Here is a 25567-nt window from a genome sequence, read left to right on the forward strand (position 1 = left end):
TGTTTCGAGCTCTAGTATGGTGTTGACTGGAATTTGTTCTGTTGACTACCTTGTTCTGAACTTAATTCATTCACACCAGAAACTGGAGTAGATAATGTATGAGGAGACCATTCTCCTTGAGTGGGTTGACAGTAATTATGCATGAGGGTTATTGTGTGAAAAGGAAGCAAATGAGCAATTCACTGAGTTTCTCCTGTCATCGATCAAGGTGCAGAATACTTTGTGACATGCTCATATTCATTACTTGGAATTCTCAAACTGCAGGAAGAAGCAGGTAACATTAGAGGTGAAAGTAATGGTATTTATGTTCGAACGGCTATGGAATAACAACTTGGTTCAGATTCCACCATTATATTTGCAATTTTGGTACCTTGTTTACCCCAACAAGGCTGGGGAGTGGATTGAATTTATTGCTGGGGCTGGAGACAATGGTTTTGGACTTCATAATATTTAACTGGAGGCAGAAATTACAACTCATCCAAGATTGGATGTCAAACAGTGTTTTGAGGATGCACAGGATTGGAAGAGTCAAGTGAGTTGGAGCTGGCTGTCATCAGCTTATGTGAAAGCTGACCTGCAAATAAAGTGAGAAGTGCAAGAGTTGATGCTCTGGAAAGTCCCTGGACACTGATACAAGGAGGGAATGGGAAAGCAATTCTTGAGATTAATTGGCCATGGCTGCACAGATAAAAATGGAACCGAGAAAGAGCAGTTCCAGTAGACAATGGAAGAGTAATGTTGAAGGATATTAGAGTGTCAGTTTGAGTACAGTGTTCTTTTTACTGGCATTGGTTGAGAGTTCTGAGTATGTGTAGGTTTTGGAGGGCTTTTCGGTCTGCAAGTGTTCTGCAAGCAAGACCTTGTTTTACAAGTGCTTCTGTTTTCATGGTCATTACTATTGTACTGAGTTACTGCTATTAAGTTTTGTTATTTTGTTATATAATGAAGATCCTTCTTTTAAACAACACATTCAACTATCTGTATTGTGGTTTCAAGTTACCACAGAGGACAATGGGGTTATTATTCCAAAGGCTGCAGAGTGGGCAAGGAGACAGAGTGTAACACAATTGTAGAGGATATAATTTTTTAACTTGGGCCAATTTCTTGCTGTGGCAGGAGCAGAAATCTGATTAGAGATTCAAACATAGAACTGAAAGTTGGCACTGATTTGAAAGGTAACAATATTTTCGATACAGTATGGTTCTTTGCAAGGACAGGAGTTTTACATCAACGGGGACGAAGTAGAAAGGGTCGAGAGCTTCAAGTTTTTAGGTGTCCAGATCACCAACAACCTGTCCTGGTCCCCCATGCTGACACTATAGTTAAGAAAGCTCACCAATGCCTTTACTTTCTCAGAAGACTAAGGAAATTTGGCATGTCAGCTACGACTCTCTCCAAGTTTTACAGATGCACCATAGAAAGCATTCTTTCTGGTTGTATCACAGCTTGGTATGGCTCCTGCTCTGCCCAAGACCACAAGAAACTACAAAAGGTCGTGAATGTAGCCCAATCCATCACGCAAACCAGCCTCCCATCCATTGACTCTGTCTACATTTCCCGCTGCCTCGGCAAAGCAGCCAGAATAATTAAGGACCCCACGCACCCCGGACATTCTCTCTTCTGTCGGGAAAAAGATACAAAAGTCTGAGGTCACGTATCAACCAACTTCCCTGCTGCTGCGAGACTCTTGAATGAACTTACCTTGCATTAAGTTGATCTTTCTGTACACCCTAGCTATGATTGTAATGTTACATTCTGCACTCTCTTGTTTCCTTCTCTATGAACTGAATGCTTTGTCTGTATAGCGTGCAAGAAACAATACTTTTCACTGTATACGAATACGTGAGACAAATCAAATCAAAAGTTTTTTGAAGACGGGGTTGAGTATGGTAATTTGGGAGGGGTGTTGGACATGACATGAGATGGAGCAGTTGCATTCGGATACATGGAGGTTACACTGGGCTGATCAATTTTGTCGAAATGCAGATAGGCATCTTATGAGCAAGATGAGATTTGAGAGGGCATGGGTGAAGATAAGAGTCTGGGATCAGGACTAGGTAAAATAGGCGTCAGCAGCTGAACAGACCTTGTTAGAAGCCTATAGGCTACTTGCTTTTGCGTGATGGTAAAGGGGGCAATGTGGAGAGGTTAGAGTCAGTAGCAAGAGAGTTTATGCAGAGGGCCAAAGTCGTCTTGTCCAGTGCTGAGCTGGAGGAAGCAGTTGTGGAAAACTATTTGAAGTGTGAGCATTCTGATGGGATGCAGCCAACCACTGGAAGTGGTGAAAAGAGGTAAAATGTTATCAAAATACATGTAGAAGCTAACTTTGTAGATTGTTACTGAGGACTATCTGGATATAATGGATAGAGTTAAAACGTGACTAGGTAAGTTCAGTGCATGTTTAGCCGCTGTGCAAGTTTGAAATATTGTCTTGTTCCAATTTTTGGTGAACTTTGTCACGGTTTGCTTTTGCAACATCTTTCAAGCTACTCAGCAACACCCAGGGGCAATTCACCACTTCATATTGCTGAACTCTAGGCTTGCAGGGAGCTATCTATATTTTTAAGGATGCCTAATGTTGCACTTTTTTTAAAAAGTAAATTATTTCTGGAGCCTTGAATGCTTGGTTTACTTTCTGGAGCTTTTGCTTTTGGTTGAATGTTTTTATTTTGAAATTTTGTGTTGAATATTCACATTATGAATTTCAGGTGTATCACAGCATGTTCTGGCCACTGGAGTGGACAATACCAGGGAGGAGTAAGAATGGCTGCTACGGCAAGGTGATTTGCGCAAAGCTGGATCATGTAAGTTTTTTTGTTTGTCAAATATTTTTTCCAGTGTGGCTGTATAATATTTACTTTAGACACTTGAAGTAGATTCTTTCCTGCTCAAATTGCATGAGTAGGTTCTGCAACTGTTTGTGATTTGAAGCAGAGCTTCACAAGAATATTTCAGGAGTTGGACTTAGAGTCATAGAGGTTTCCAGCATGGAAACAGAACCCAAATCTGCCCCTGCTCAGCAACTCCTCCACTCATCCCTTCCCTCGGGTTCTCTGCTCCTTTCCGTTATATGAGATATCCACTCCATCTGACGAAGGAGCAGTGCTCCGAAAGCTAATGGCATTTGCTACCAAATAAACCTGTTGGACTTTAACCTGGTGTTGTTAAAACTCTTACTGTGTTTACCCCAGTCCAACGCCGGCATCTCCACATCCTTTCTGTTATGACATGTTAACACCTTATTTGGAAATTCAGTGGGAGCTTTTTAAATACTTAACCCTCTTATCATTTCTCAGATCATAGGCCGCCAAAACAGTTTTGTATAATGGAATGCCTCTACCAGAGAAGATAAATATTTTTTTTGAAAGAGTCTTTGAGTTAAGTCAGGAGTGGAAATATTTAACTTTCATATTCCAGATAACAGGTTGCAACTTTGGATCTTCAGCTGAACTTTTGAAGATGCACTCATGGTTAATTGTAAGTACCAATTTTATCAGCAGACTTATTAAATTAACTTTCCTTCTGGTTCTAGTACAGAGTGGTGGGATTCCATGTGCTTGGTCCGAATGCTGGAGAAATCACTCAAGGTTTTGGTGCAGCAATGAAATGTGGTATGACCAAAGATCAACTGAACAGCGTCATTGGCATACACCCAACCTGTGCAGAGGTAAGGCTTGGATATTTGTCCGTTTTCATTCTCTATCATAACTCTTCTTCATTATTGTATTGCAAAAAAAGTACATTGGAAGTATCAGATCCCTTTGTGGCTTTTCTTGCACTTCACATTTTGTTTTTCCTTTTCTAGCTTGTGGTTTCTGGCAGTTTCTCCAAATTACTTTGACTGGTCTATTTGTTCTTTAAACCTAGGGGAGAAGCACTAGTTGAGTGTGACCTTCCTGTTAGCACTTGACATTGATATGCATCACTTTTTCTTCAACAGGAGAATCTGATAGCTATCAATCAGAGCCTGCTTTACCAGTTGAGTCCAAGTGTTCCCTATAACTACTTGGCACTAACTAAAGACTGACCATGTAAAATTCTAGTATAACATTCTGGTGTAAGGGTAGACAATGGTGCAGTGGTAATTCTGGCCTTGGGTGACTGTGTGGAGTTTGCACGTTCCCTCCCTGTGTCTGGGTGGGTTTCCTCTGCGTGCCCCGGTTTTCTCCCACGGTCCAAAGATTGGCCAAGCTAAATTGTACCTTCATTTCCAAAGGATGCATTGGTTTGGTGGGTTAGCCATGGTAAATGTGCGGGGATAGGACGTGGGCATGGACTTGGGCAAGATGCTCTTTCGGAGAGTTGGTGCCAATTCAATGGGCAGAATGGTCATCTTCTGCACTGTAGGGATTCTATGAAATTAAATCCAGAGACCTAGGGCAATGCTCTGGGCACTTGGGTTCAAATCCCACCACGGCAGGTGATACAATTTAAAGTCTCAGTAAAATATCTGGAACTAAAAATCTTAATGATGACCGTGAAACCATTGTCGATTGCTGTAAAACCCATCTGGTTCCGTAATGTCCACTGTGTTAATCCAGACCCACAGCAAGTCGTTGCCCTCAAATGGCTCAGCAAGCGACTCAGTTGTATTCAAGTGCTACAAATGGAGCAAAAATGAAATTGGACAGACCACCTGGCATTGATCTAGACACCAGAAGCAACAGTGGCAAACCCAGACTTGTTGACCCTGCAAAGTCCTCGTTACTAACATCTGGGTGCTTATGCCAAAATTGGGAGAACTGTCCGATGGACTACAAGCCTGACATAGTCGTACTGATGGAATCATACCTTACAGATAATGTCCCAGGCACTACCATCACCATTCCTGAGTATGGCCTGTCTCAATGGTGGGACAGACCCAGCAGAGGTGATGGCACAGTTGCGTACAGTCTGGAGGGAGTTGCCCTGGGAATCCTCAACATTGACTTTGGACCCCATAAAGTCTCATGGCAACAGCTTTAACATAGACATGGAAATCTCTTACTGGTTATCATGTATCATCCCCTGACAGCTGATGAATCAGTACTCCATGTTGAACACCACTTGGAGGAAGCACTGAGGGTGGCAAAGGCACAGAATGTACTCATAGGTGAGGGACTTCGATGTTCATCAGCAAGAGTGACTTGTTAGAACACCGCAGACCAAGCTGGCCGGGTCCCTAAGGACATAACTTCTAGACTGGGTCTGCGGCAGGTGGTGAGGGAACCAACGAGGGAAAAACATACTTGACCTCATCCTCACCAACTTGCCTGTTGCAGATGCACCTGTCCATGACAGTGTCAGTAGGAGTGACCACCACACAGCCCTTGTAGAGACAAACCCCTGTCTTTATGTTGCTGCCGTGCTAAATGGGATAGACTGTGGGCCATCGTCAGCAGTAGAACTGTACACAACCACAATCTGTAACCTCATGGTCTGGCATATCCCCCCACTCCACCGTTGCCACCTTAGTTCAATGTAGAGTGCAGCAGGGCATGGCAGGAGCAACACCAAGCATACCTAAAAATGTGGTGTCAATCTGGTGAAGCTACAGATCAGGAGCTCCTGTGTGCCAAGCCACATAAGCAGCAAATAATAGACAGAGCTCAGCGGTCCCACAACCATCGGATCAGATCTAAGCTCTGCAGTCCTGCCATGAATGGTGGTGGACAATTAAACAGCTCACTGGAGGAGGAGTCTCCATAAATATCCTCATCCTCAATGATGGAGGAGCCCAGCACATCAGTACAAAAGATGAGGCTGAAGCATTTGCAATAATCAGACAGAAGTGCCAAGTGGATGACCCCTCTTGACCTCCCTGGAAGTCCCCAGCATTGTAGATGTCAGTCTTCAGACAATTTGATTCACTCCACACGCTATCAAGAAACATCTGAAGGCACTAGATACTGCAAAGGCTATGTGCCCTGATATTCCAGCAATAGTACTGAAGACTTGTGCTCCAGAACTTGCTAAGCCCCTAACCAAGCTGTTCCAGTACAGCTACAGCACTGCCATTTACCCGGCGATGTGGAAAATTGCCCAGGTATGTCCCATACATAAGAAACAGAACAAATCCAACCAGACCAATTACCACCCCATCAGTCGTCTTGATCATCAATAAAATGATGGAAGGGGTCATCAACAGCGCTATCAAGTGGCACTTGCTCAGTAATAACCTGCTTACTGACACTCGGTTTGGGTTTCATTAGTTTCACTCGGCTCCTGATCTCATTACAACCTTGGTTCAAACATGGACAAAAGAGCTGAATGCTAAAGGTGAGAGTGACTGCCTTTGACATCAAGGCAACATTTGACTGAGTAAGTCATCAAAGAGCCCTAGCAAAACTGGAATCAATGGGAATTTGGGGGAAACCCTCTGCTGCTTGGAACCATACCTAGCACAAAGAAAGATAGTTGTTGGAAATCCGTCACCTCAGCTCCAGGATATCACTGCAGGAGTTTCTCAGAGTAGCATCCTATGCCCAACCATCTGCAGCTGCTTCATCAATGACTGTACTATCATAAGGTCAGAAGTGGGAGTTGTTCAGTACCATTCATGATTCCTCAGATACTGAAGTAAGCCATGTCCAAATGCAGCAAAACCTGGACCGCATTCAGGCTTGGACTGAAAAGTGACGAGCAACATTTGTGCCACACAAGTGCCAGGCAATGACCATCTCCAACAGGAGAGGATCCAAGAATTGCCCCTTGACATTCAATGGCACCATCCAGGACAAAGCTGCCTGCTTGATTGCTACCCCTTTCACAAATATTCAATCCCTCCACCCCTGACACCATGCCAGTCATGTGTACCATCTAGAAGTTGCACTGCAGGAACTCACCAAGATTCCTCAGACAACACCTTCTAAACCCACAACCGTTACCATCTAGAAAGACAAGAGCAGCAGATACCTGGGAATGCCACCCTCTGGAGGTTTCTCTCTCTCTCTCTCTCTCTCTCTCCCCCCCCCCTATCGCCGTTCCTTCACTGTCGTTGGGTCAAAAACCTGGAACTTTTTAACCCCCCCCTCTTCTCCCCAACAACACTGAGTGAACCTACACGGACTGCAGCGGTTCAGGAAGACGAGGGCAACTAGGGATGGGCAACAAATGCTGGTCCAGCCAGCAATGCTCACAACCCATAAATGAACTAATAAACAAAGTATGCTCAGCACTGCTATGTAGTTGTACTTCACTCGCCAAATCTTTGGAGAAACAATCCCCTGGTGTCTTGCTGATGTGTTTGTAGTGAAAGGGCAGGGTACATATTTTGGGTGTCATTTAATGAGGTTACAGAGCAGAGTTTGTAAGTAGGAATTTTTTTCAGGTAGTCACTTGAATTGGCGTGATGGATCATTTATCTTGTGTAATTAAAGTTATTCATAGAATCATAGAAACCGAGTTATTGATCTGTCTCCCTCCTCTTCTTGCAGTTAATTATTTTTTCTTCGTGTAGGTGTTCACCACTATGGATGTAACAAAACGATCAGGTGTGGATATTTCCAAGAAAGGAGGTTGCTGAGGTTAAACCCTGCTGTTGTAATGCTGCTGCTTTCTGCATGCACTTCCTCTGTTATGTGGTTGGCTGAACCTGCATCTGTCTCCACTCAGGTAAAACTAACAACCCACAGCAGGAATATTAAGTAAAATTCACCTTGAAACAACGAGTTGCGCAGTGCCTTGAGTTGCACTTCGTACCTGTCACAGCAGAGGATCATGGTGTGTGCATGGGGTATGCAGATCAACAGCGGGGGTAAACCTCAAGTTTGAACTTTGACCCAAACCTGCTTGAAAGGGCATTGCGAAAGATAGTGCCTCCTTGAAGTTTTGGCCTGGAACCTGATTTGAGGTGGGCCAAGACGGATGACTAACAAGCAAGGTCTGGAACTTCTACGTCCAATCAAAATGACTGCGCTTCCTTTTTGTGGTGAGGCTTTAGTCTTGTGGAACAGTTTGAAGTCTCACCGGATAATACTTTTTCTTGTTTCTTAAATGTGTGTTGGGCTGCTGATGGGGAGGTGCTGAGATGAATGTTTTTTCCTCTGTACAGTTTAGGTAACTAGCATCATTGTACTCGATGTTTATAAGTTTTAACAAAATCAAGAACTTGTCTGTAAAGGAACATGTCATGTTTGATTCATATTTAAACTCTGTACAATACCAATCTTGAGCCTTTTTCACCAAAAAAAGCAAATTGATTATGTTTCAGGAAGCATGGGCTTGAATGTTTTTCTGTTTCGACAGAGAACCTGCCTTGCGTGTAACCATCTATACTTTGCTATGCTCTCTTTTTTTTTAAACTTGGTAGTCTAAAAGGAGTAACCAACAACTGCTGGCCACACTTGTTAGTTGTGGGTGTTCTGTTTTTTTTAAAAGAAAATGAGTGGGAATCGGTGGATGTGTAAGCTGCCTTTTGCAGATACTTATAATTAAAATTGGGGTTTTTGTATTGGAATTGGGACTTTGAATAAAAGTGGATGTATTGAATGAATTTTTGTCTTGTACACCTCTGGATACTTAAATGAGAGCTGGACTGTTCGTCCAAAGTTGTTCAAAGCTGTTTATTTTTTAAGGGGTTCTAATGAGTAAGAAGTTTAGTACACTGCTGTACTTTCTTTCACATATCAGTTTTAAGTTAAATTGAAATGCTTTGTGTTTTCCAGCACCACAACCTGTTGCTTTAATTCCTCCCATTCTTAACCCTCTTCTTTTTAATTTGGAACACTTGCATACCAAGCTCAGTTTGGACACATGTAAGCATTTTGTGACATTGTGCAGTTTGTTTGAAGGTAACCATCAGTGCTTGCTCTTTAATTAGAATGTTTGTTTTTCATTAGTTTATCATTGGTGCCCACCTGAGTAGAACTTTCATGACATTTGATTGTATTCGGCCTCTGAGCAGCAGTAACTTAAACAATTCCATTGTGAACAAAGTTTGTTATCCAAAATGCATTTAATAAAAATAAAATCTGTATAGAATTCAAAACTGTGTGCAAGGAGTGTATTTCTGTTCAGGCAGAAGACTGGGCTGGTAGTGTCAAGTATTTGTGGCATTTGGCTGCTGCAGTTCAGTTATTGGAAAGTCGGACGTCATTGCTGCTGAAGTGCAAATTTGTGACCCATTTTCATTCATATAAGCTGGAATTTGATGCTGTCTATAAATGAAAATGAGCTGTAGATGTAAATATTCAGCCCATTGCCTTTGCCAGCCCTCCTTTTGTGAGAGCATTTTGCTAAAACCGGACCGTAATTCTTCATTCTTCACTACCGAAATACCGCAAAATTTATTTTGCATTCAGGAGTTGATAAAATGCTGAATTGACTCTTCTGAATGCAACTGAATATTGAATGGATTGTGCGCTGGAAGTTAACCTTGCTGAAGGGTTTTTGTGGTACAAGTGTGAAATGGTCCAAGGATCTTGGCTACTCTCCATTTTACTTCAATTAAATTCTACTTTAACCTAAGTTGCTCTCTTCCTTCTGATTTCACTGGGCTCCCTTCCCCATTGACATTCAAAATCTTCAGCTGTGAGTGCCAATTGTCTCACTCTTATCTTTCTGTCTTAACCAAATTGCTACATGTTTCATTCCATTCTCCACTCTCTTCACTACCGCCCAGTGATGTAAAATCCAGCTGTCATGGTTCTATTCTCTGGATGTCCACCCTTAAAATTCTCAACATTCACCTGTAACACAATGTAATATGGCACAGATGGAGACCATTTGGCCCATCAGGCCTGTGCTGACCCTTTGAAAGAGCGAACAAATTGGTCCTACCGTCCCCGTTGCCCTTAAAGTTTTCATTTTGAAGTATTTATTCACTTAAGTTTTTATCTGTTTCTTGTTTAGCCGCTGTGTTCCAGATCATATCTCCTGATCATATTAAAAAATGAGTTCGCCACCTTACCTCAGGTTTAATATAATTGGCAAGAGAACCAGTGACCTGTCGCTGGAACCTGCCAGTCACTGGAAGGTTTCTCCTTTTGTCTTTCTAAATCCCCTCCATAACTTTGCCTATTAAATCCCTCTTCGCTTTGTGTTCCCCTTACAGAAATTCTAGATTCTCAACATAACTGATGTCCCTTAGCCTAGGTGCCATTTTGTAAAGTCTCAAGTCATCCTGCAGAAGATACAGAGGACAGTTAAATGAAGAGTATAGAGAAATTTAGATAATTTCCCTTGGAGCAGAGAAGACATAGAATCCCTACAGTGCAGAAGGAGGCCATTCAGCCCATCGAGTCTGTACTGACAATCCCACCCAGACCCTATTCTTGTAATCCCACATAATCCCCCTCACACCAAGGGGCCAGACCTATACCTGTTCCCTGTAACCCCCAAGTATTTACCCCGTAATCCCCCTAACCTACACATCTTGGGGGAACTAAGCGGCAGAATCCACCTAACTTGCACATATTTGGAGTGTGGGAGGGAACAGGAGCACCCAGAGGAAACCCACGTAGACACTGGGAGAATGGAGTTTGCAGAGACAGTCACCCGAGGTCGGAATTGAACCCGGGTCCCTGGCGCTGAGAGGCAGCAGTGCTAACCACTGTGTCACTGTGCTGCCCACATCCAGGAAGTTCAAAAAAACTTACAAAAGAATAAGGAAGAAACAGTTCCTGATACCAAGAGCATGACCCTTCACTGTTGGGACAAAATCCTGAAGCTCCCTTTCTAACAACACTGTGGGTGTACGTACTGCCCAGGTCTTGCTGTATTTGGTCATGAACTGCTTCAGTATCTGAGGGGTCGCGAATGGTGCTGAACATTGTGCAATCATCAGCAAACATCCCCACTTATCTAAAAATGAAAGAAAGATCATTGATGAAGCAGCTGAAGATGGTTGGACCAGGACATTTCCCTGAGGAATTCCTGCAATGATGTCCTGGAGCTGAGATGACTGACTTCTAACAACCATCGTTCCTTGTGCTAGGTATGGCTTCCGAGCAGCAGAGGGTTTTCCCCCTGTTCCCATTGATTACAGCTTTGCTCGGGCTCCTTGATGCCTTATTTGGTCAAATCCTGCCTTGATGTCAAGAGCAGTCACTCTTACCTCACCTCTGACATTCAGATCTTTTGTCCATGTCTGTACCACGACTGTAATGAGATCAGGATCTGAGTGACCCTGGTGGAACCCAAACAGAGCATTGGTGAGCAGGTTATTGCTACCCAAGTGGTGCTCAATAGTGTTCTTGATAACCTGTTCCATCACTTGATTGAGAGTAGACTGATGGGGTGGTAATTGGCCAAAACACAGAAAATTACAGCACAGGGAACAGGCCCTTCGGCCCTCCAAGCCTGCACCGACCATGCTGTCCGACTTAACTAAAACCTTCTACCCTTCCGAGGACCATACCCCTCTATTCCCATCCTATTCATGTATTTGTCAAGATGCCCCTTAAAACTCACTATCATATCCGCTTCCACTACCCACCCTGGCAGCAAGTTCCAGGCACCCACCACCCTCTATGTAAAAAAAAAAACATTGCCTCGTACATTTCCTTTAAACCTTGCTCCTCTCATCTTAAACCTGTACCGCCTAGTAATTGACCTTGGGGGGGGGGGGGGGTGGGGGGAGAGAAAAAGCTTCTGACTATCCAATTGAATGTGTCCTGTTTGTGTACAGGACATACCTGGGCAATTTTCCACGTTGCCGGTTTGATGCCAGCGTTGTAGCTGTATGGAAACAGCCTGGCTAGGTGCACAAATCACCAGGACTATTGCTGGAATATTGTCAGGGCCCATAGCCTTTGCAGTATCCAGTACCGTCAGCCATTTCTTGATACTTGGAGTGAACCGAATTGGCTGAAGACTGACATCAGTGATGCTAGTGGCCTCTGGAGGACTATCCACTTGGCACTAATGGCTGTGGGTTGTAGAGAACACTTCCTCCTTAAAGGGGTGGCAGAACTGTGGGGGCAGAGTCATAGAGGTTTACAGCATGGAAACAGGCCCTTCGGCCCAACTTGTCCATGCCGCCCTTTTTTCAAAACCCCTAAGCTAATCCCAATTGCCCACATTTGGCCCATATCCCTCTATGCCCATCGTACCCATGTAACTAAATGCTTTTTAAAAGATAAAATTGTACCCGCCTCTGCTACTTCTGGCAGCTTGTTCCAGACACACACCACCCTCTGTGTGAAAAAATTGCCCCTCTGGACACTTGTATCTCTCCCCTCTCACCTTAAACCTATGCCCTCTAGTTTTAGACTCCCCGCCTTTGGGAAAAGATGATGACTATCTACCTTGTCTATGCCCCTCATTACCCTACAGACCTCCACAAGGTCACCCCTCAGCCTCCTACGCGCCAGAGAAAAAAAATCCCAGTCTATTCAGCCTCTCCCCATAACTCAACCCATCAAATCCCGGTAGCATCCTGATAAATCTTTTCTGCACTCCCTCCAGTTTAATAATATCCTTTCTATAATAGGGTGACCAGAATTGCACACAGTATTCCAAGTGTGGTCTTACCAATGTCTTGTACAACAAGACGTCCCAACTCCTGTATTCAATGTTCTGACCGATGAAACCAAACATGCCGAATGCCTTCTTCACCACTCTGTCCACATGTGACTCCACGTTCAAGAAGCTATGAACATGTACCCCTAGATCTCTTTGATCTGTAACTCTCCCTACCATTAACTGAGTAAGTCCTGCCCTGGTTCAATCTACCAAAATGCATCACCTCGCATTTATCTAAATTAAACTCCATCTGCCATTCGTCAGCCCACTGGTCCAATTGATCAAGATCCTGCTGCAATTGGAGATAACCTTCCTCACTGTCCACCATGCCACCAACCTTGGTGTCATCTGCAAACTTACTAACCATGCCCCCTAAATTCTCATCCAAATCGTTAATATAAATGACAAATAACAGTGGACCCAGCACTGATCCCTGAGGCCCACCACTGGTCACAGGCCTCCAGTTTGAAAAACAACTCTCTACAACCACCAGAAGCCAATTTTGTATCCAATTAGATAGCTCACCCCGGATCCCAAGTGATTTAACTTTATGCAACAACCTACCATGCGGTACCTTGTCAAAGCCCTTGCTAAAGTCCATGGAGACAACATCAACTGCACTGCCCTCGTCTACCTTCTTGGTTACCCCTTCAAAAAACCCAATTAAATTTGTGAGACATGATTTTCCACTCTCAAAGCCATGCTGACTGTCCCTAATCAGTCCTTGCATCTCTAAATGCCTGGAGATCCTGTCTCAAAATACCTTCCAACAATCTACCCACCACAGATGTGAGGCTAAATGGTCTTTGTTCCCAGGCTTTTCCCTGCAGCCCTTTTTTAAAAAAGGCACAACATTTGCCACTCTCCAATCTTCAGGCACCTCACCCGTGACTATCGATGATTAAAATATCTCGGCTAGGGGACCCGCAATTTCCTCCCTAGCCTCCCACAATGTCCTGGGATACACTTCATCAGGTCCTACAGATTTATCTACCTTGATGTGCTTTAAGACCTCCAGCACCACCACCTCTGTAATATGTACACTCCTCCAGAGTAATATGTAATATGTACACTCCTCCACAGGACACTGGAAGTCTGCAAAAGGATACAGATAATCTAAGTGAGTGGGCGACGGTCTGGCAGATGGAGTGCAATGTTGGTAAATGTGAGGTCATCCAGTTTGGTAGGAATAACAGCAAAATGGACTATTATTTAAATGGTAAAAAATTGCAGCATGCTGCTATGCAGAGGGACCTGGGTGTCCTTGTGCAGGAATCTCAAGGAGTTGGTTTGCAGGTGCAGCAGGTAATTAAGAAGGCAAATGGAATTTTGTCCTTCATTGCTGGAGGGATGGAGTTTAAAAACAGCGAGGTTATTTTGCAGCTTCATAAGATGCTGGTGAGGCCACACCTGGAGTACTGTGTACAGTCTTGGTCTCCCTACTTGAGAAAGGATACACTGGCACCGGAGGGGGTGCAGAGGAGATTCACCAGGTTGATTCCAGAGCTGAGAGGGTTGGCTTATGAGGAGAGACTGAGTAGACTGGGGCTACACTCACCAGAATTCAGAAGAATGAGGGGAGATCCTACAGAAACATATAAGATCATGAAGCGTCCTTGTGTGTATTTGAAGGTGTGATAGATTTCTGATCAGTAAGCAAATTAACTGATATGTGGAAAGAGCAGGAAAGTGGCCGAGAGGAATGTCGGATCAGCCATGATCTATTGAACGGAGGAGCAAGCTTAAGGGGTGAACAGCCTCCTCCTGTTTCTATTTCTTATGGTCTTATGATTTGCACAGATGTGCTGGGTTTCCCCCATCATTGAGGATGGGGATGTTTATAGTGCTGCCTCTTTTAGTGAATTGCTTAATTGTCCGTCACCATTTACGGCTGGATGTGGCAGGACTGCAGAGCTTAAATCTGATCCGGTTTTTTTGGAATTGTTTAGCTCTGTATATTGGTTGCTGTTTGGCACGCAAGTAGTCCTGTGCTGTAGCTTCACCTGGTTGACACATTTTTAGGTATACCTGTTCCTTTCCTGCCCTCCTGCACTCTTCATTGAACTTCATTGATCCCCTGGCTTGGTGGTAATGGTAGAGTGGGAGATATGGTAGGCTGTAAGGTGACACATTGTGGTTGTGATGATGTGGAGATGCCGGCGTTGGACTGGGGTGGGCACAGTAAGAAGTCTCTTAACACCAGGTTGAAGTCCAACAGGTTTATTTGGTGGTATGAGCTTTCGGAGCGCTGCTTCTTCTTCAGGTGAGTGGGGTGTTCACAAATAGGGCATATATAGACAAAGACTCAATTGCAAGATAATGGCTTGCCATGTCCCCCACTCTGCCATTACCACTAAGCCAGGAGATCAATGAAGTTCAATGAAGGGTGCAGGAGGCAGGGAAGGAACAGTAGCAGGTATACCTAAAAATGTGGTGTCAATCTGGTGAAGCTACAGCACAGGACTACTTGCACTCCAAACAGCTCTGATTGGAATGTGAGTCTTTACAGGTAATCAAGTCATCTGTAAAGACTCTCATTCCAACCATTATCTTGCAATTGAATCTCTGTCTATATATGCACTGTTTGTGAACCCAACTCTCCACTCACCTGATGAAGGAGCAGCGCTCCGAAAGCTCTTGATACCAAATAAACCTGTTGGATGTAACCTGGAGTTGTGAGACTTCTCATTGTGGTTGTGTACATTGTGGCTTCTGCTGATCATAGAATTCCTTCCGTGCAGAAGGAGGTCATTCAGCCCATTGAGTCTGCACCGACTCCCTGATAGAGCATCCCACTCTATCCATGTAACCCCACATATTTACCCTGCTAATCACCCTAATCTACACATCTTGGGACACTAAGGAAATTTAGCATAGCCAATCCACCTAACCTTTGCCTCACGGTTGCCCAGTTGCTAGATCTGTTCAATGTCTATCCCATTTAGCAAGGTGGAAGTGTATCCTCAATGTGAAGTCTTCTTCACTATAAGGAACCCTTCTTGCAAAGGGTTGTGAATCTGGAATTCACTACCCCAAAGTGCGGTGAATGCTGGGACAGAGAGTAAATTTAAGGAGGAGCTAGACAGATTTTTATCTGGTAATGGGTTGAAGGGTTATGGGGAAAAGGCAGGAATCTTCTGTTGGGAAAAAGATACAAAGTCTGAGGTCACGTACCAACCGACTCAAGAACGGCTTCTTCCCTGCTGCTGTCAGACCTTTGAATGGACTTCCCTTGCACTAAAGTGATCTTTTTCTACACCCTAGCTATGACTGTAACACTACATTCTGCAGTCTCTCCTTTCCTTTATATGCTTTGTCTGTATAGCGCACAAGAAACAATACTTTTCACTGTTAATACATGTGACAATAATAAATCAAATCAAAGAAGCATATCAGCCATAAACGAATGGGGGGGCAGACTCAATGGGCCGAATGGCCTAGTTCTGCTCCTATATATCTTATAAGGACTGGTTTTATCATTCCTATCAGCAGTGTCATGAACAGATGTATCTGCAGCAGACAGGTTGGTGAGAATTAGGTCAAGTATGTTTTTCTCTATTAGTTCCCCCTCCACCTGCCGCAGTCCCAGTCTAGCAACTATATCTTTTGGCACTTGGCTAGCTCAGTCCGTAGTGCTACTGAACTGCTCTTGCTAATGGACGTTGAAGTCCTTGACCCAGAGTATATTCTGTGCCCTTGCCACTCTCAGTGCTTCCAAGTACTGATTCACCAGCTGTGTGTTGGGGAGGGGATGAGGGTGTGGCAGTACATGGTAACCAGCAGGGAGTTTCCTTGTCTATGTTTGACCTGATGCTATGAGACCTCATGAGGTGCAGATTGGATGTTGACGACTCCCAGGGCAACTCCCTCCTGACTGTATATCACTGCCATCACCTCTGCTGTGTCTGTCCTGCCAGTGGATCAGGACATGCCCAGGGATGGAGATGCTAGTGTCTGTGACATTGTCAGGATCGTATCTGATCTTTATCCTCAGCTCCACGTTTCTGCCTGTTCCCCATATCCCTTGATTCCCCAAGTGACCGAATGTCTGTCTTAACCTTAAATATATTCAATGACAGAGCTTCTATAACATTGAGGTAGAGAATTCCAAATATTCACAACCTCTGAGTGAATAAATTTTGCATCTCAGTCCTGAGTCTATGCTGCTGTTTTCTTGGTTCCTCAACACAAGGAAACCCTGTCAAACCCATTCAGTATCTTGTATGTTTCAATGTTGATATCTGCTTTTTCTGAACTGTGGGAATTATCAGCCCCATTTGCTCTCATCCTCTCAGGAACCAATCTAGTGAATTTTTGCTGCTTCTAATGTAAGTATAACTTTAAATAGGGAGAACAAAACTGCTCAGAGTACTTGCAGACGTGGTCTCACTAAAGCCTGTAGAATTGTAGCACAACTTCTTTACTCTGTACTCCAGTCTCCATGCAATAAAGGCCAACATGCCATTTGCCTTTCTAATTGCTTGCTGTACCTTGTTTGAGTACACCCAAATCCCTCTGTACGTCAATGTTTCCAAGTTATAGGCCTTTCAAAAAATAATCAGCTCTCTATTCTTCCCAAAGTGAATAACTTCACACTTCCTAACATTATACTCCAACTGCCACCTTGTTGCCCATTCCCTTTGCTGCAGCCTGTTGTGTGTCTTCCTCAGAGCTTGCATTCCCTCTTTGTTTTGTAGTGTCAGCAAACTTAGATGCATTACTTTCTGGCTCTGGTCTAAGTCATTAATATTGAATGTAGCTGAACTCCACTAGTCACAGCCTGCCAACTTGGAAGTACCTTGTTTATTCCTACTCCATTTCCTATCTGTTTGCCAATCCTTCATTCATGCTAATAAATTACCCCCACAGCCTCCTGCTGTGTAATTCCATACACTTAGAATTCCAGAAGGCATTTGACAAAGTGCCATAAAGTAAGAGCTCATGGTGTAGGGTAACAGAGGATTGGTTAGCGAACAGGAAATGGGTACCAATGAGTCATTTTTGGATTGGCAAACGAACAAGTGGAGTGCTATAGGGCACTCAACTATTTACAATCCAAATCAATGAGTTGGATGAAGGGATCAGATGTAAATTTGCTGATTTAAAAAAAAAAATTCCTTCATGGAATGTGGGTATTGGCTGGGCTAGCATTTATTGCTCATCCCTAATTGCTTTTGGACTGACGGGCATTTCAGAGTATTATGTAGGCCAGGCAAGGATGGCAGGTTTCAGTCGTTTCATGGTCATCATTAGACTTTTCAAATTCCAGATTTTATTGAGTTCAAATTTCACCATCTGCTTTGGTGGGATTCGAATCCTGGTCCCAAGGGCATTAACCTGGGTCTCTGGATTGCCATTGCAATACCATTGTGCCACTGCCTCTCCATAAAGATGGGTTGGAAAGTTAAGTTGTGAAGTGGATGTAAGGGGCGGGATTTTACGACCTTGCTCGAGCGAGACCGTAAATTTCCACTCGAGGTCAATGGACATTGTCCATCCCTCACCCACTCCAATTCTGTGGTGGGTGAGGTGGTAGAATTCCGGCGCAGGTCTGTAAAGGGATATCGATAGGTTGAGTGGGCAAAGATTTGGCAGATGGCGTATCATGTGGTAAAATGTGAACTTGTTCCTTATAGCAGGAAGAATAGAAAAGCATTATATTTAAATGGAGAGAGATTGCAGGATTTGAGGTACAGAAAGATCTGATGCATGAATCGTAACAAAAATAGTATGCAGGTACACTGAGTGATTTGGAAGCAAATGGAATGTTGTTTATTGCAAGGGGAGTGGAATATAAAAGTTATTTTAAAAAAAGTAGGGATATTTTACTGCAGTTGCACAAGGATTGGTGAGACCACATTTGGAGTACAGTGTCTACATATTTAAGAAAGGATTATAATTGCATTAGAAGCAGTTCATTTGACTGATTCGTGGGATGAGGGACTTTTGAGGGAAGGTAGGACAAGTTAAGCCTGTATCCATTGGCGTTTAGAAAAATGAGTGGTGATCTGATCAAAACATAATTGGCTTGACAAAGTGGAAGAGAAAAGGCTGGAAAATCTCAGCAGGTCTGGCAGCATCTGTAAGGAGAGAAAAGAGCTGACGTTTCGAGTCCAGATGACTCTTTGTCAAAGCTAAAAGGCATAGAAAGTGGGAGATATTTATACTGCAGGGGGAGGGAATGAAAGGTGAGTCATAGCCACAGAAACCAGGGGAAAGGCTGCTATTGGCAGTCCATAGCGAGAATAAAGGGTGTGAATGGCCAAACGGCAGAGAAGTTGTGAGCTGAGTGAAACGCTGCTTTTCACTTGCACATCTTTCAATTTGGTCTATTGCATTCGCTGCTCCCAATGTGGTCTCTATATCGGAGAGACCAAGCGTAGACTGGGTGATTGCTTTGCTGAGCACCTTCGGTCTGTGCACAATTGGGACTCTGACCTCCCGGTTGTTTGCCATTTTAACACACGATCCTGCTCCCATGCCCACATGTCTGTCCTTGGCCTGCTGCGATGTTCCTGTGAAGCTCAACGCAAACTGGAGGAACAGCATCTCATCTTCCGGCTCGGCACTTTACGGCCTTCCGGCCTCAACATCGAATTCAACAACTTCAGATGTTTGGCTCTACCATCCCCCCCCCCCCCCCCGACCCCTTTGTTTCCATTCTATTTTATTTAATTTTTTAACTGTTCTCTGCCTTTTATTTTATTGTCTTTCTTCATTTTTCTTTCCCTCCCCAGTCTTTCCCCCTACTTCATCCCCTTCCCTTACCTTTTCTCCCCCCGCTTCCCCTTTTCTACATTCTACCTGAAGTGACCAGAATGGTTGACGAGGGAAGGGCCGTGGATGTCGTCTATATGGACTTTAGTAAAGCGTTTGACAAAGTCCCTCATGGTAGGCTGGTGAAAAAGGTTGGATCTCATGGGATAAAGGGGGAGGTGGCTAGATGGGTGGGGAACTGGCTTGGTCACAGAAGACAGAGGGTGGTAGTGGAAGGGTCTTTTTCCGGCTGGATGCCTGTGACTAGTGGTGTTCCGCAGGGCTCTGTATTGGGACCTCTGCTGTTTGTGATTTATATAAACGATCTGGAAGAAGGAGTAACTGGGGTGATCAGTAAGTTTGTGGACGACACAAAACTGGCAGGACTTGCAGATAGTGAGGAGCATTGTCAGAAGCTACAGAAGGATATAGATAGGCTGGAAATTTGGGCAAAGAAATGGCAGATGGAGTTCAATTCTGATAAATGCGAAGTGATGCATTTTGGTAGAAATACAATAAATGGCAGAACCATAAAGGGTGTAGATACGCAGAGGGACCTGGGTGTGCAAATCCACAGATCCTTGAAGGTGACGTCACAGGTGGAGAAGGTGGTGAAGAAGGCATATGGCATGCTTGCCTTTATAGGACGGGGCATAGAGTATAAAAGTTGGGGTCTGATGTTGCAGATGTATAGAACATTGGTTCGGCCGCATTTGGAATACTGCGTCCAGTTCTGGTCGCCACACTACCAGAAGGACGTGGAGGCTTTGGAGAGAGTACAGAGGAGGTTTACCAGGATGTTGCCTGGTATGGAGGGGCTTAGTTACGAGGAGAGATTGGGTAAACTGGGGTTGTTCTCACTGGAAAGACGGAGGATGAGGGGTGACCTAATAGAGGTGTATAAAATTATGAAAGGCATAGATAGGGTGAACAGTGGGAAGCTTTTTCCCAGGTCGGTGGTGACGTTCACGAGGGGTCATAGGTTCAAGGTGGGGGGGGTGGGGGGGGAGGTTTAACACGGATATCAGAAGGACGTATTTTACACAGAGGGTGGTGGGGCCTGGAATGCGCTGCCAGGCAAGGTGGTGGAGGCGGACACACTGGGAACGTTTAAGACTTATCTAGACAGCCATATGAACGGAGTGGGAATGGAGGGATACAAAAGAATGGTCTAGTTTGGACCAGGGAGCGGCGCGGGCTTGGAGGGCCGAAGGGCCTGTTCCTGTGCTGTTTTGTTCTTTGTTCTTTGTACCTCTGTCCCATCTGCTCCCCCCCCCCCCCCCCCCCACCACCCACTCAACATCTCCATCTGTTACAGCTTCTCTGCCGTTTGGCCATTCACACCCTTTATTCTCTCTCTGGGCTGCCATTCGCAGCCTTTCCCCTGGTTTCTGTGGCTATGACTCATCTTTCATTCCCTCCCCCTGCAGTATAAATATCTCCCACTTTCTCTGCCTTTTAGCTTTGACAAAGGGTCATCTGGACTCGAAACGTCAGCTCTTTTCTCTCCTTACAGATGCTGCCAGACCTGCTGAGATTTTCCAGCATTTTCTCTTTTGGTTTCAGATTCCAGCATCTGCAGTATTTTGCTTTTATTTTTTGAGAGTGGATGCTGAAATGATGTTTCTCCTTATGTGAGTGACCAGAACTGGGAGACACTTCAAAATAAGGAGTCTCCCATTTAAGACCGAGATGATTTTTTTTTCTGTTGAGGGTCCTTATTTTGTGGAACTCCCCCAGAGAGTGGCAGAGGAAGGGTCATTGGATACTTTTATTTAATGATGTGGAGATGCCGGCGTTGGACTGGGGTAAACACGGTAAGAAGTTTAACAACACCAGGTTAAAGTCCAACAGGTTTATTTGGTAGCAAAAGCCAGGTGGGGACAGGTGTGTCTTTTGCTACCAAATAAACGTGTTGGATTTTAACCTGGTGTTGTTAAACTTCTTACTGTACATTTTTTTAAGGCAGAGGTAGATTGATTTCCTCGATGGTCAAGAATCTTAGGATATTAGCTGGAGGCAGGGCTAGTCCCATTGAGGCCACAGGCTGGTGGGCAATGACCTTGTGGGATGGCGGAGTCGGCTCAAGGGGCCGAATAGCCTGCTAATCCGTATGTTCATACTGATCGTATCCCCGTCAACCACATGGGTAAGCTGTTATTGTGTTAATTGTTTTGTAAAGTGGTGGAATTTGCACACTCCGTCTCAGACTTGAGCTATTTCGGTGGACTGATACATACATATGACTATTAAAAGTAAAGATGTGGAGATGCCGGCGTTGCCGGGGTAAACACAGTAAGAAGTTTAACAACACCAGGTTAAAGTCCAACTGGTTTATTTGGTAGCAAAAGCCACACAAGCTTTCGGAGCTCTAAGCCCCTTCTTCAGGTGAGTGGGAATTCTGTTCACAAACAGAGCATATAAAGACACAGACTCAATTTACATGAATAATGGTTGGAATGCGAATACTTACAACGAATCAAGTCTTTAAGAAACAAAACAATGTGAGTGGAGAGAGCATCAAGACAGGCTAAAAAGATGTGTATTGTCTCCAGACAAGACAGCCAGTGAAACTCTGCAGGTCCACGCAACTGTGGGGGTTACAAATAGTGTGACATGAACCCAATATCCCGGTTGAGGCCGTCCTCGTGTGTGCGGAACTTGGCTATCAGTTTCTGCTCAGCGACACTGCGCTGTCGTGTGTCGCGAAGGCCGCCTTGGAGAACGCTTACCCGAATATCAGAGGCCGAATGCCCGTGACCGCTGAAGTGCTCCCCAACAGGAAGAGAACAGTCTTGCCTGGTGATTGTCGAGCGGTGTTCATTCATCCGTTGTCGCAGCGTCTGCATAGTTTCCCCAATGTACCATGCCTCGGGACATCCTTTCTTGCAGCGTATCAGGTAGACAACGTTGGCCGAATTGCAAGAGTATGTACCGTGTACCTGGCGGATGGTGTTCTCACGTGAGATGATGGCATCTGTGTCGATGATCTGGCATGTCTTGCAGAGGTTGCTGTGGCAGGGTTGTGTGGTGTCATGGTCACTGTTCTCCTGAAGGCTGGGTAGTTTGCTGCGGACAATGGCCTGTTTGAGGTTGTGCGGTTGTTTGAAGGCAAGAAGTGGGGGTATGGAGATGGCCTTGGCGAGATGTTCGTCTTCATCAATGACATGTTGAAGGCTCCGGAGGAGATGCCGTCGCTTCTCCGCTCCGGGGAGCATTGTCCAGTACTTCCCCGGTACATTGGGGAAACTATGCAGACGCTGCGACAACGGATGAATGAACACCGCTCGACAATCACCAGGCAAGACTGTTCTCTTCCTGTTGGGGAGCACTTCAGCGGTCACGGGCATTCGGCCTCTGATATTCGGGTAAGCGTTCTCCATGGCGGCCTTCACGACACACGACAGCGCAGAGTCGCTGAGCAGAAACTGATAGCCAAGTTCCGCACACACGAGGACAGCCTCAACCGGGATATTGGGTTCATGTCACACTATTTGTAACCCCCACAGTTGCGTGGACCTGCAGAGTTTCACTGGCTGTCTTGTCTGGAGACAATACACATCTTTTTAGCCTGTCTTGATGCTCTCTCCACTCACATTGTTTCGTTTCTTAAAGACTTGATTAGTTGTAAGTATTCGCATTCCAACCATTATTCATGTAAATTGAGTCTGTGTCTTTATAAGCTCTGTTTGTGAACAGAATTCCCACTCACCTGAAGAAGGGGCTAAGAGCTCCGAAAGCTTGTGTGGCTTTTGCTACCAAATAAACCTGTTGGACTTTAACCTGGTGTTGTTAAACTTCTTATTCTGTGACCAAGCCAGTTCTCCACCCATCTAGCCACCTCCCCCTTTATCCCATGAGATCCAACCTTTTTCACCAGCCTACCATGAGGGACTTTGTCAAACGCTTTACTAAAGTCCATATAGACGACATCCACGGCCCTTCCCTCGTCAACCATTCTGGTGACTACCAAATAAACCTGTTGGACTTTAACCTGGTGTTGTTAAACTTTTTACTGTATTAAAAGTAAATCCAGAGTTTTAACTTGCTCTCCCCTTCCTCCAAAGGAAGCTGGTCGCAGTTTCCCATTGAACTCTCATGTCAGACAAAGGGGAGGTTTCACACTGGGCTGTGACTGCATTAATGTCGGCAGGAGGTAATTGTCGCGCACAATGGTTGGCTGTCCCTTTAAGTGGCTGCAGTGTTTTGGTTCGAATGCTTTTTAAAAGCTTCTGTTCACGGGGAGTGATCGGGGAGAGAGCCCTGTCCCAGCGTCCAGGCTGCTATTGGCAGCGTTATGTGAGCGCTGGGAGATGTGTAAAGCGTTGGCAGTATAAACCCTGCTGGTCCGCCGTTTGCTGAAAACGTCTTCCTTTTTTTTAACACTTTCTAATTAAAGCCCGCACGAAGCTGTTGAAGAAGCTTCATCCCGGACAAGGAAACTTCTTGTTAAGGCAACGCCACGAGGTAAAGAGAATGCGATTAGTGACATGCCATGATATCTGGAGCAGTTTCAAACTCAAGCGGTCCTTCTAACCCAGTGCCGAGCCCTAACTTCAGCCACAGTGCAAACCTCTAACTTTAATCCTAATCACTAACCCCCCCCCCCCAACTTTGACTCCTAACTCTAAACCCCAAATACAAACCCCAATGTGAACCCTAATCCTCAAATTGATTCCCTGCCCCCAAATCTAGCCTTTTGAGTCCAGACCTTAACCACTGACCCTAACTCCAATGCCAACTCTGAAGCTGGATCTGAATCTGACACTGCAACCCTGAAATGAATTCTGACTCCAAGCCCCAATCCTAACTGTTCACACATCCACCCCAATCCCCAGACTGATTGGCATCCTTACAACTGTGAGAGACGATGGCTGTGCGGCCTCTGCACTTTGGTGAGATGAGATCACCACATCTTTTGATGGCGCAATGGGCAGATTCAAAGACTGGCCACAAATGAAGTTGTCCCTTGATGGTGGTGCAGGATGATCTCCACTAACACCCTGTTGGCAGGGCTGGTGTCTGCTCTGGAGCATTTGAAATTACATGTCGTGGTGCTGGAGAATTCCGTACCCAAGCAAACCCAAAACTCCTCCTCCGTTGTGACGTCTGCTGATTTAGGCCAATCACATTGTCGATGGTTGTTTTTATACTTTTCCAATTCAATCAAATCAAATCCAATTCAGAGTCTCAACAAGTTGAGACATTTCAGATCCAGGCTGACAAGACAGGACGGGAGACCAAAACCACCCTGTCCTGGGCCTGATCTACATGAGTCAAGCTGATTGGAGAAGGGGGAGGATCCTCCTCCAAGACTTGAGCTCATTTGCATCTTAGCCAAAAGGCCGAGATGCCGCTTTAAAAAATTGCTTCATATGAAATACATGAAGCCTCAGTGTAACCTAATGACCTCAACCAAGTGCAGGCGATCCATACTACACTTGATCTTAGCCAAAAGGCCGAGAAGCGTTCCAAACGGGAAAGGTTGAGTCAAGGGAAACCACTTGTATTAACCAATAGAACTTCAACCATTATCTCCCAGATGGATTCCTGGCAATATTATGAAGAGCTGCCTTGTAGGGTGCAGTAGAAGTTTATGAGAATGGTTCCAGGGGTGAGGGACTTCGGTTATGTGAATAGATTGGAGAAACTGGGGATCGTAGAATTGTGAGGTTCTGCACTTTGGAAGGAGGAATGGAGGCATAGACTATTTTCTAAATGGGGAAATGCTTAGGAAATCAGAAACACAAAGAGATTTGGGAGCCCTTGTTCAAGATTCTCTTAAGGTTAACGTGCAGGTTCAGTCGGCAGTTAGGAAGGCAAATGCAGTGTTAGCATTCATGTCGAGAGGGCTAGAATACAACAGCAGGGATGTACTTCTGAGGCACATAAATAGTAAAAGGATGATAAAAGGGACCAAAAATGAAATTTATACATCAAGGCAGAAGGCATAGCTGAGGTATTAACTGAATACTTTGCATCTGTCTTTACCAAGCTGCCTTACAGCGCCAGGGACCCGGGTTCGATTCCTGGCTTGAGTCACTGTCTGTGTGGAGTTTGCACATTCTCCCCGTGTCTGCATGGGTTTCCTCCGGGTGCTCCGGTTTCCTCCCACGGGCCAAAGATGTGCGGGTTAGGTGGATTGGCCATGGTAAAATTGCCCCTTAGTGTCATATAAATGCATGGGGTTATGGAGATAGGACCTGTGTGGGATTGTGGTCGGTGCAGACCCAATTGGCCGAATGACCTTCTTCTGCATTGTAGGATTCTATGCCAGGAGTAGACCATCCGGCCCTTCGAGCCTGCTCTGCTATTCATTTTGATCATGGCTCATCATCGAATTGAATATCCTGATCCCTCCTTTCCC

At 44.9% G+C, this 25567-nt stretch overlaps 1 protein-coding gene and 1 non-coding gene across 2 annotated transcripts in view; one reads left to right on the forward strand and one right to left on the reverse strand.

Moving 5' to 3' along the window:
- Window positions 1-9445, forward strand: part of txnrd3 (thioredoxin reductase 3) — a 58015-nt gene extending 48570 nt beyond the window's left edge. Inside the window, exons 14-16 of the mRNA XM_078209994.1 lie at window positions 2709-2804; window positions 3533-3667; window positions 7439-9445. Coding sequence (XP_078066120.1) covers window positions 2709-2804; window positions 3533-3667; window positions 7439-7504 — 297 coding nt within the window. The 3' untranslated portion in view covers window positions 7505-9445. The remainder of the gene's footprint in view (window positions 1-2708; window positions 2805-3532; window positions 3668-7438) is intronic.
- Window positions 9446-24478: 15033 nt separating this feature from the next.
- LOC144491945 (U2 spliceosomal RNA) lies at window positions 24479-24671 on the reverse strand. The gene has a single exon (XR_013497523.1). It is a non-coding gene; the product is annotated as a U2 spliceosomal RNA (small nuclear RNA).
- Between the last annotated feature and the right edge of the window lie 896 nt (window positions 24672-25567).

This window comes from Mustelus asterias, chromosome 3, assembly GCF_964213995.1.
Source record: "Mustelus asterias chromosome 3, sMusAst1.hap1.1, whole genome shotgun sequence".
Classification (NCBI taxonomy): domain Eukaryota; kingdom Metazoa; phylum Chordata; class Chondrichthyes; order Carcharhiniformes; family Triakidae; genus Mustelus; species Mustelus asterias.